At 33.2% G+C, this 12050-nt stretch overlaps 1 protein-coding gene across 1 annotated transcript; it reads right to left on the bottom strand.

Moving 5' to 3' along the window:
- Positions 1 to 2557: 2557 nt before the first annotated feature.
- On the bottom strand, positions 2558 to 11674 carry LOC125859518 (alternative NAD(P)H-ubiquinone oxidoreductase C1, chloroplastic/mitochondrial). Its single transcript, XM_049539285.1, has 11 exons — positions 11525 to 11674; positions 11262 to 11452; positions 10005 to 10100; positions 8248 to 8314; positions 7973 to 8144; positions 6510 to 6603; positions 6184 to 6396; positions 5121 to 5513; positions 4937 to 5013; positions 3041 to 3144; positions 2558 to 2935 (listed from the first exon to the last, which is right to left on the bottom strand). Exons 1-11 carry the CDS (start codon positions 11622 to 11624, stop codon positions 2796 to 2798), a joined length of 1647 nt encoding a protein of 548 aa, XP_049395242.1. The 5' UTR covers positions 11625 to 11674; the 3' UTR covers positions 2558 to 2795.
- Between the last annotated feature and the right edge of the window lie 376 nt (positions 11675 to 12050).

A 12050-nucleotide genomic window follows, 5' to 3' on the forward strand; every position in this document is an offset into this window, starting at 1 on the left:
TCAATTTAATGTTTTATTTGAATTTTGATATTTAATATTATATTAAACAAAGACAAATTTTATGCATTAAAATATAGAGAAGGCAAATGTTCTAAATATTTAATATTTAGATTTAATACAACATCTTAGTATTCAGATGTGTATTCAAATTCAAACCTCTTAATCTTAATGCACATCTTAATATTTAGATGTGCATTCATATTTAGACATTCTATTTTTAATGAAAACAAATAAGGTATAAGAGTAAAATTATATCTCATTATATGATTTTATACCCCACTTAATGTTAGCCTAATATCCATAATATTAAAATATAAGCGCAATTCACGAAAAATAAAAAAGGGAGCTTACATAAATCTCACTAGTTTATGAGCTAATTACTTAGATACACTTTAGTTTGCAGTATTACAAATCTTACCAATTTTTCCACCATATACGTCCAAATACATGTATCTCGGATACATGGGGTCAAATTTAGGTGTGATTTGTTCTAGGTATATTGTATTATTGTATCCAAGTGGATTCGCACGTATCTGAGATACAATAACAAACCTCGTTCGCCTCACTCACCTTTCTCCTATCTCGCTCTCCACTCACCGGATACATACAACCTCGTTCGCCTCACTCACCTTTCTCCTATCTCGCTCTCCACTCACCGGATACATACAACTGACTCCAGATGTGTACAAATACATGTATCTAGAGAGATACATACGAATCTCACTCGCATTCCTCCCCAATCTCGCTCCGTTCTCTTTCTATTTTTGTGTGTCTAGTAGCAAAAATACATATATCCAAGTGTAAAATACGTAGGAAACTCTTAATTAGTGGTAAGATATGTAATATTTTGAAAATATATATATACATAATAATAGTATATATGATAATGAAGTCTGTCTAATTATGTAGTTTTTCCAAATAAAAATCATACAAAAAAATGTAATTGAGTCCTTTCATTACCTGTTATTATAGTACTCTTCGAACCAAAGAATTTATGACTACTTAATTGTACTTGAATTAGGCTCATAAAACCAACCATTTCAAGCAATTGAAGAAATGATATTTGACTATTTGACTATTTGACATAATTAGAGTAGTAATTGTGGTTCTGTTTCATTATATATATATATATATATATATGTATGTATGAGGAATAAATAAGATAATATTCATCATTCTTGAAAACTTGCATTATTTGTGTACTTTAATTTTTTTGCCGGTAAGAAGTTGTACTCTATTTATTTTTTTATGAATGCACACATAAGTTATAATATGATAAAAGTAATATTTTATAGAAATGGTATAAAAATTTGATAATCGCGTGTCTACTTCATGAAGACAGTTAAATTCACGTCAATTTCATGATACACATCTGTAAAAAAAATGTAATTATTTATCATAGAGATATGTAATCATTATTGGAATTAGAAATTTAATTGATAGATATATAATTTACAATTGTAAAAACATGTATCTTTTGTTTGATTCGAAATTACGAGTCATTTTATATGTGAATTTGGTAAAAACAAAATAAATTTATTGCGACTTTTGATATAACATTATCAACTTATTGATGCTTTGCTTGTATGATTTAATCTAATAACCAAACATTTCAAATCGAAGCTGCGAAATAAGAGAATTAAAAATCTTATGTTCAACCAAAATATGTAATTCTTATTAATTTGCAATTTGGCAATGGAATAACATGTTGTGTGTGTCCCTCAAAAATATTTTTTTACTTTTATTTTAGTCCAAAATTTAGAAAGATTTAGTGTAGCAGTTTAATTAGTTTTGAAAAGTAAAATAATACGTAAATAATTAAATTTAATTAATAATTTGATTTTAAAATATTCCTTTTACCCTTGATAAAATAATTTCTGATCACACCAATCTCTATGACTTATTTCAAACCACAAGTTTCAAAAGTCTTTATTTCTTAAACTTCGTGTCAAGTCAAAGTAGCTCATATAAATTTGGACAAAGAGAAAACTAAAATTGGCTAAAATTTTAGACATGTACATCAACATATTGAAGCAGAAGAAGCAAAAAAGAAACATACACTTCAACCTAAAAGTTACTTAATACTCCCTCCGTCCACTTTTAATTGTTATATTGCGCTTTTCGAAAGTCAATTTGACTAATATTTAAATCGAAATTAAATTACATTAATTTGATATTTTAAACAAAAAATTTATATATTAAAAAACTATACGAAAAGTCCTATAAATAGCATTTTTTTTGCATATCAATGTGATGAAAAAATACATCATAAAATGTTAGTCAATGTACTTAACATTTGACCCTAAAAAAAGAATAGCATGACAATTAAAAATGGACATGCACCCTAAAACAGAATGCGGGTACTAGTTAAATGGGACGACCATTAGGTACCCCATGAAATTTTAAATAGACCAATGCAACATGTATTTATCTTCTTTTTTTGGACGATAATATGACCACATAAGAAACCCCACATTAGGCGTTCCAATTGCTCTAGCATGGTTTAATCTGGTTTTAATTGGACCTGTAATTGTTCACTGAATGCCCTTTATAAGAATTATGGATATAAATGTAAACTAGCTCCCCACCTTAATGTGATTGCAACAAATGCATTACTCTGAGATCCTCATTTGAGCTCTAGCAAGAATTGTTGGTATTGTTGCAACTCAAAACAATTTTCTCAATAATACTGTACAAAGGATGAGGATTTCGAAATGAGGATGTCGGTCCCTCCTCAGCACGAAGAAGGGTGGGTCGGTTCCAGAGAAGATTGTACCGACCAAAAAGCAACTGATTTAGGAGCCTGATTGGGCTTTAGTGAGCATTGTCTGTATTGTTGCAACTGAATCAACTGTGGATTTCAGTAGCCAACTGATTCCTACTTGCACGCGGTGTTTATCAGTTGGTAATCTGATCAAATACGCTATTTTCCTTGCTGCAATAAGTACCAACTGAAATATGAGAAAGTGAAGAACAAGAGACGGGGGTTTGGGGGGTGAATAGACTGATGCCTGCTAGAAATGTGAAGGTTGAAGTGTACCAGTATGACCAATAAAACCCTCCAAGGTCAGCCCATCAGTGAAACTTGGTGAAACAGCAGCATCATACCTCCCAAGTGTCATCATCTCACCTAAATTTTGATACCTGCGGCATAGTGGCATAATTTTAATCAAGAAAATTAACGTTGCTTCACAATCAGCTGATACAACTTTGTAACTAGGACTGATAACTCGAATAGTTGCAAATAGATTAGGAAGTGTCAATAACTCTCCTCACTAGTTAAGTTCCACACTTGAAAAAAGAAATTTAAGAAAAAGCTATAGCATATGGTATATTGTTCCCTAACTGAAGTAATTCAAGTAAAAATTGTTTCCGGAGACTTATAAAGAAATTTAGGAAGCTGATCTTTTCACGACTTGAATCACGGTTGTTGGGAATCTTTATAAAGTGGATGATTCCCTGTTTTCACAACCTAAATAACCTTTAGATGCAAAGATAATTTTACCCTAGCCATCTATCTCTGAATGAAAAAAAAAACATGTTTTCCCGTTCCCATAATACTGTATTTATAGGGAATTAAATAAGGTTTCTATGGAAAATTCACTAATGGACCAATACCTAATTAGCACCCCTTAATAGATAGACTAGGCTTAATAGTATTTTCTAACAACTCACTTACACAGAAGGGAGTGCTCAAGCTCCACCAACTAATTAAGAAAAAGCTTATTCCACTTTTATTTCTCTTGTATCAATTCATACCAGATACAGAGGGCATGCAACCGCCAACCAGTATACTATGAGAGCACTTTGCTATACATCTGTTAGGAATATATAGCCTCTTGTCATCATCAACCATATCATAAATATGCTTAGTGTGCTATATCATTTGAATATGTTTGATCTTGTGCATCCTACTTTCTTGCCATCACAATTATGACCCATAAATCATAGTCGGTACCAACAAACACAAATAGGGATTTTATCAATGATCTTTCTTTCACGAGTAAAACACAGTTATGACCTTCTATCGCTTCTTGTGAGACAGATATTTAAGTCAATGGATCTACAAATATTTGAGTAGATGCACTTAATGTTCACTTCTTTGTATGCAACCATATCTTTCACAAAATTGAAAAAATGTCAATGTGTTTGGTTTTACAATGATTTTTACGACCATTGATGCTCAAATTAGTAATCTAACAAATGGAAGTATCCATAAAACTGTTCTTACTAAAAGAGAGTATAAGTACACAAAAGAATATAAGATGGCAGTCATAAATTTCAAACTTGAAGAAGCTATTTTCGTCTCAGAATCTCAAGAGACGAGAAGGATTAGGAGGGAGTTTTTAATGGTTAGGGAAAAATAGAGTCACCGTGAAGATGCTGCTGCCAACACCACAGTCAGTTTCTGAGCAAAGAAGCTCTTTCTTCACTGGTACTTTTGAGTATTTTTTATGGAGGAAACAGATTCAGGGTTTGAAGGCTTCTCAAATTGGGCAGGGGTTTAAGCACCTTTTTGATGCTTGTAAAGCTTCCAACTTAGCACCTTTTTCTGGGGTGGCTAAGTTTTTATTGAATAGAATCGTTACTTGTCTCAAAAAAAATTATGGTGGGAGGAAGTGTAAAACCTAAAAGAAGCTTACCTTTGGTTTCATCAACTGACCGCATCATTTTATGCAATGTATTATGCCATGTAAGGAAAATTAAGAAGCACATATTATAGTTAGTGGTAGAGTAGTTGATTATCCAACTTTTTAACAAACATAGGTGTTCAACTAGAAGTTGGAGTGTCAATTTAGGTTTTAACCCAAAAAGAAAACTAGGAAACCTAACATTTTTCTCCAAATTAAGGGAACTAAACCATGTAACAGATGCCCACTCAACAAATAATAAACACAATCTGATAGCCAATCAATGTAGCAGATATGGAACAAACCTAAAAGGCAACAATGGGCGGTCATTAATTGCAGCCCACAAATTCCAACCAGCAAAATCTGCTTGCTGGAAAGCAACCTGTAACAAAAACCACAGAAAAATCAGTACAGAAAGAGCATGCCTCTCAATCATAGGTTCACATGTATTTCTTGCACAAGCTTACTCAGATAAATTCAATCAACTACCTGTGCAGTAGCCGGAAGCAACTTCCCATTCCTGTCCCTTAATGTAGAAGAATCACCAACAGCAAATATACGAGGATGACCCTTGACACGGAGAGTTTCATCAGTTTCTGCTTGTCCCCTAGCATTCAGAGGAATGTCGTAAGGTTTATCACTAGGTTCCAACTGAGGAAGTAGTGGTTTAGATCCAATAGTCCATAAAACTATATCTGCCCGTATAGTTTGACCCTGCAAGCCTCTTTCAGCAGGCTGCAATTCAAGTGTTACACTTTCAGAATGATCAGCTGCTGAGTCTATACTTTTAGGTTCAGCATCTGAGGTCTGAGGCTCGACTCCTTTTGTTATGCATTGGACAAAATAACCAAGTATGAGTTGAACTTTCCTGGACGAAAGTACCTGAAAGAAGACTGCTTATGTTCAATATAAGGGACACAACAGACGGTGGATCATGATGAAACAAGTTTATCACATTGTAAAATGAGGAGAATTCAAAAGGGCTGAACTTACAAAACACTGTCCACTAAGGCATTGAATGGAGCTCGAGTTGATTACCTTTGTAACAAGCTGGGCATGATCAACATCTATACTCTAGCTTGAGAGGGAGTGTTACTAGAATGAACCTCGACCTACTCCTTAACAGTGCACACAGGCCAAATACAGATAGAATATTTGTAGGAATTTTCTTTTGATTCTTTCCTTATTTAGACTCAATGTACTTGTATTTAAATCTTGTACTACTTGCAATAATATAAAAGGAAATAGCTCAATTGCCTCTGTAACTTAAAAAATATAGCACGAAAGAAAGAAATGAAGAATGTATTTACTTGATTATTTCCCAAACCTATTAGATGTTTAAATAATCACCTATTCTAAACAAAGAAAGAAATCAAGGCTGTATCTTCCTAATTGATTCCAACATATACACGATATGCTTAACATATTAAATGTTGTGAACAGTGATCCAATTTTTTGTTGAAAGATAAAAGGAAGAAAAAAGAGTGGAAAAACTATGACACTAAAACACCTTTGATGAAATGATGGCAACTCAATGATGTAAATTGCTTACTTTTAGTGCTGCTTCCCTATTTCCTGCTGGAGCATTTGACAAAATTGTCTTTTCAACATTAATTGCTTGTACAATTCCCTTTTCTTGCAACCTTTCCGATATCGTGGCAGCTAACTCAACTCCTCCATAACCACATCCAACCACTGCTACTCGTATTGCAGAGTCCTTACCAAAGTTCTTGCGCTCTAATTCTCTTAGCTTTTTATCAACCCTCTGCACAAAAAATGAAGAGCTGGAAACACTTCAAATTTGCCTAAGAGCCAAATATCACAATTTAGGTTTACTTTAAAATGATAAAATGTAACCTTATTCAATCAAGTACTGACATGAGCATCCTCTAGGGTATAAAATGGCAAGGCATAATCTGCAGCGCCTGGAACAATATCAAGTTTGGCCTCAGCTCCTATAGCAAGGACCAACCTGGCAGCCCAAAGATTTAAGAAAGAAAAAGTCCTTCATATCAGCATACCATGTTTAAGGTATAGTTAATTTTGATGGATTTTCAATTTTTATGAAATGAAATTTACATTTTAAGTCACAATAGTTAACAATTCAAAATATTTAAACTCATTTGATAAAATCATGGTCAAAGAAAGCATCATTGACTCTCCAAAAAATAACTAGATCACATAAAAAGATAGGGAGTAGTGAAACGTAGACTTCAGTAAGAAGAAAAATATTACTTCCTCATTTTAAACTTAATAAAATCTGTTTGACGTAAAAATTTACTCAAATTGAGGTTGAATTCAGTCCATCTATCTTTACAGTTGTCTGATATTGGCAACAAATTGAGGAAGACATGGAACATCATACAAAATACAAATCATTTGAGAAAGCCAACAGAGAAAGGAAATCGGTATAGCATGCTTCAGTATCTTACTAGGTATTATGCATGATTTAGTATAAGTTTTTATAAAGACGCATGATTTGGTATCATAAGCAATCCTTATGTCTTTCAAGCCAAGGGGAAGTTTTCAAGAAAAACAACTCTAGCACTTAGCTTCTCCAATCTCTAACAGTTGACAGGGAAATTAGAACACTCTAGTCATGTCTTGTCAAGGAAACTAAGGAGACATTTGGTTTAAATACAAGTTATACATGAATTAGAAGAACGGGGACTATAATGCAGGGATTATAATAAAGCAGAAGTTATTTTTTTGTTAGATGTTTGGTTTGAAGCATTAAAAAATATTATACAATATACAATGTAAAATATTACATGTCTTTACGTTTAAAAAAATAGACTTATGCTTATTATTAAGTTTTAGTTGTTCCAATCCCTGTATTCTTATTCCATTCTCTATCCTGCATATAATACATAGATTCCATCATAATTGGTACATGTATTATTTTTTACGAAAAGAGAAGTAAAAACCTTAAGCAATGTGGATTTTATGTGGATTAAATCTCCTTGTCTAACCAACCCAATGACCTAGAAAATTTGGGAGATACAAAAAATTTAATGCAAAATCACTGACCAGACAACTTTTTTGAGTGGAGTAAGAACAGATTATGGATAACATGTTTTGAAATCCAACAGGCTAACATGATTATTAGATAGTGATAATATCCACTATGACTTAATTTCACCTCATGACAGAGTTAGTTAATTAAAGACACTACGAATTTCTAACTTTTGGACTTTGAGAAGGCAGTGCTAAGGTAATTTTGCCTTGGACACAGGAAAAGGCTGGATATAGTACATCAAGAAAAGGAGCTTCAATCCTAAATGCAATTTAAGATTTCTTTGTTACCCAGTCAAGTGAGGCTAGAGTGCTGACGAGCATACCAGTCATATTCTACGAGGAGACCACTTTCGAGATGAACAGTCCCTGCTGTAGGTGCATTAGTTCCTAAGTGGTCACATGGATATAAGCATTTTACCCTGTCTTTGAAGAACCTCACATCAGTATTGGCAAGCAAGTCTGAGAATTGTGGAGCAATTTCCCATGCCTCAACTTCTGCAATTGAAATGTTTTATTTAGAAGCTTATAACATTGACAAGAACCAAATATAAGCATTTAGGTCATGAATGTTACATCGAACAGGAAGTAGGTAGCATACCTCCAGAGAGAAGTTCATACAACAATGGCTTAAAAACGAAACGTTCAGATTGATCGATGAGGACTACCTGAATTATTTCAATGAGACACATTCTCAGTGAACTAACAAGTGAGGGTAATGTTTGTATCTTCATTTTCTCTTCTTTCTAATATCTATCCAAATAAGAGTTGCATAATTAATAGAAAAAAGTATAAAATGGAACATAAGCTGTTGAGCTGAGCACTGTAAGCCTAGAGGAAATTATCGAATCTAGATGAATGAAGAGAGCTTATACTAGAACGTTGAAAGACCACCACAAGCACATGCGACCTCAATCATGAGTAAAGTAGGCAAGAGAAAAGGAAAGAAGAGAAAATAAAAGAAATGGGAGGATACTTACTCATCCCTTAATCAGCCAAATTTCAAAAAGATAGTGCTTCTACCGCCTCATGAAAGGTAGACACTAAATAAATATCCCCATTAAAGCTATCAACCATTTTTTTCCCCAGAAACCCTCCTTTTGTAGCAGATAAGTTGGTTCCCAAAAGTGCTACCTCCATATCATATAGATGACATAATCTGACTAGTGCTGAGATTACTAGAAAAAAGTTTGAATGAACTATTACGTAGTTAATCAATAAGTGATCATGATAATAGTTTGAAATATGAAATAGTTGAACAGTAAAAAAATGATCCATTGATCTTAAGTAAATAAAATAATATATACTAGCATTAGTTCACATTATTTTGAATCATCTAAGGGAAAAAAGGTTTTCCATCTAAAGGAGAAATCCGAGGTATCCCAATACAGGAAAAAAGAAAGAGACACGAGTGATTGGAACACATGGGGTACTTTATCCCACTGTATTCATTATCTTTTTCATTTCCCCATAGCTTGTCTATTAGCAGAAATGAGTGTAGACACTTACATTTCCGGGAGCAGCAACATCTAACTTTACAAATTCTTGATTCATAGCAATAACATCAAATTCAAAGGATCATCACAAATGGAAGAAACCAAGGGAACACCACAACCTATGGAGACTAGACAACAAAGAAAGGACTGACACCCACCCATCAAATTCTCCAAATATTGTACTCCAGAATCATGAAAAGAATCCATGATAATAAGAGAGAGTTAAGCAAACTCACAAGTATAAACTACATTTGGATCAAGATGAAAATGGATTTTTCAGGGAAACAGACAGTTTTGTAAGATAAGAGATCAGAAATAGGACTATGTTGAGGCACAGATGAAGGAAATAAACATTAACTAATTTCTAAAAATTTGTCAATAGTGTATGGGGTTAAAAAAAGCAAAGGGAGGAATATGGTTGTTTTGATCCAAAGGTAGGTCGAGTGCAATTTTAGCTGATGTTATATTTGGGAATGAACCATGAAAACTTTAGAACAAAAAAAGTTCCATATCTCATGATATATCACATCAATTCCGGAAATAAAAATTTAATATATGTTTTTTTCTCTTTTTAAAGTTTTAAACCTTCCCTAATACTTGTTTGCATGTCAATTATGTGACACTGACTTATTAAAAAAAATATATATGTGACAGTATTTTATCTAATTTTCTTGATTAGCTGATGAAAAAGGACCAAATTGGAAAACAAGTTGTCAATATAGGACATTACAAGAAATTAAATCTTCGAAATATTGGGAACAAAGTGATATTCACTGATTAATATGTTTTAAAGCATTATGCGTCAGGGAACGCAAGTCCCATCTGAAGATCTAACAGGATTAGAGCCTTAAGCCAAAATTACCTGTGGTTTCTTGTCATCAGGCCAAACAAGTGATTCTAACCTCAGTGCTGTATAAAGACCTCCAAACCCACCACCTACTATGCAGATCCTTGGCCTCTGCATAAATGAAATTTTGTATTACCAAACTGCTAGAACCTGCAAATCCCTGAGCTGAAATTTTGTCTAATAAACTTAGCAACATGGTGGTCAACCCCAAGAAGAAATGAACAGAACAAAGTAAACAATTTATCTGACTTCCTTCTAATGGCGCTGGAAGTGGGAGAGTAGATATATGCTTTGAGCACAATTCAACAAAATGTGTAATAGTATTCGACTCCAAATATGTTATGGCCCTTTGTTTCAACTTGGACAAGCCTACTGGACTTACTGAGGTTAAAATCACTGCTCATGAAAGATATGGTGCAAAACATATCACTGTAACTGAGGATATACCATCAAATAAATTGTTACTTGATAGACTATTGAATTACTCTTTCTACTGCTTACAGATTATCAGAGCAAACAATTAACATGGAGAGGAAAACATCTACATACAAATACGCCAAATGGTCCAAAAGGAGGTACTTCATAGATAAGAGTTGAGCAATATCCACATTTCAACCAAGACTTTTCATCCCTGATAAAGATATATGCAACAACAACAACATACATAGTATAATCCCACAGTAAAGATATATCATACAGACAAAAATAATGTAGTAGTTTCCAGACAAGACTTACCATGCATTTTATACAAGCATAATGTAAAATCTGCAAATGATGTAACTCTTGCAACAAAATCATGAAAGTCATATCACCCTAGAAGAATTAATACTCCCTCTATTCCACTTTACGTGTCCCTGTTATATTTGGAGAGTCAAAAATTCTTTCTCTAACTACGATATATTCAAATACTACATAAATATTTTGAATTGTTAACTATTGTGACTTTGCCGTACTTTCTAGTTACCATGAAACATTACAACCTTAGAGAAATTTTGTCCACCAAAATGCCTTAAAACGTGATCTAAGCATCCCCTAGCTTTCTCTTCCTCCTATCACTTCTTGCAATAAATTGATAGATTCAAGGACTTTGTTCTCTAGGAAATATTTAGTTAGAATAATATTTTTTGAAAGAGAAAAGCAGAAAAAGAAAAACGACAGGGCACTTAGCAAAAAGTGAAAATCAAAGAGCGCACTTCTTCGAAATTAATCACACAATTCATTGAAAATATATAATTATCGATTCCAACTAAAAGCTTAGCAAAAGAGTCAGACCTTTTTATCAGGCCACATATAATTAACATTTTGAGCATTGGCTGCAGGAGCTTCCATAGTGTTTCCCAATCCTACTGTAGTGCTCAAGGCAACAGTGCGCAATGATGTATTCCTCCTTGAACTACGAGAACGCCACAAACTGCTCCTCCAAACATTCGGTAATTTAGGCGAACCCAATCGCATTTGGCGGCCTACGATATCAACGAAAAATGCTCAATTTTCCAAAATTAAGGTAAATGAGAGATGAAATTGAAGGAACTTACAGCTGAGTAGTGCAGTTTTTGCTGAAGCAGAAGAAGCTAGAGTTAACTCCATTGAAGTACTTGGATTTTTCTGGTGCAAACGAGGGAGAAGATGATTCATATGCTTTTTGAGTGATTCGCTCGGCTCCACGTTACTAAAGCAAAAAATAAAAATAAAAAAAAATTTACCATTTGTGTCTCGGATAGGAGTGGCAAGGTCCAACCGAACCCGCTCAACCCATTTAAGTTTGGGGCATTTATTTGCTCCATCAATTTCAATCCAATTCATTTTAATAAATTCATTTAAATTTATTAAAAATTGAGTTGATATTCAATTCAAATCTTATTAAATATTTTTTAAAAAAAGAAATTTAATATGTTATATATAGTTATAAAAATTATTAGGTATTAAAGTATTTTAAAGAATAAATTAAACAATTAAAACTTAGATTCAGTTGGGTCTTGACGCATTTTATAATATATTACCTAATCTATTTTGATCCAAGTGAATTTGGACTGGATTGTGTCTTCATTTATTTGTTGTCTT

This window comes from Solanum stenotomum, chromosome 3, assembly GCF_019186545.1.
Source record: "Solanum stenotomum isolate F172 chromosome 3, ASM1918654v1, whole genome shotgun sequence".
Lineage (NCBI taxonomy): Eukaryota > Viridiplantae > Streptophyta > Magnoliopsida > Solanales > Solanaceae > Solanum > Solanum stenotomum.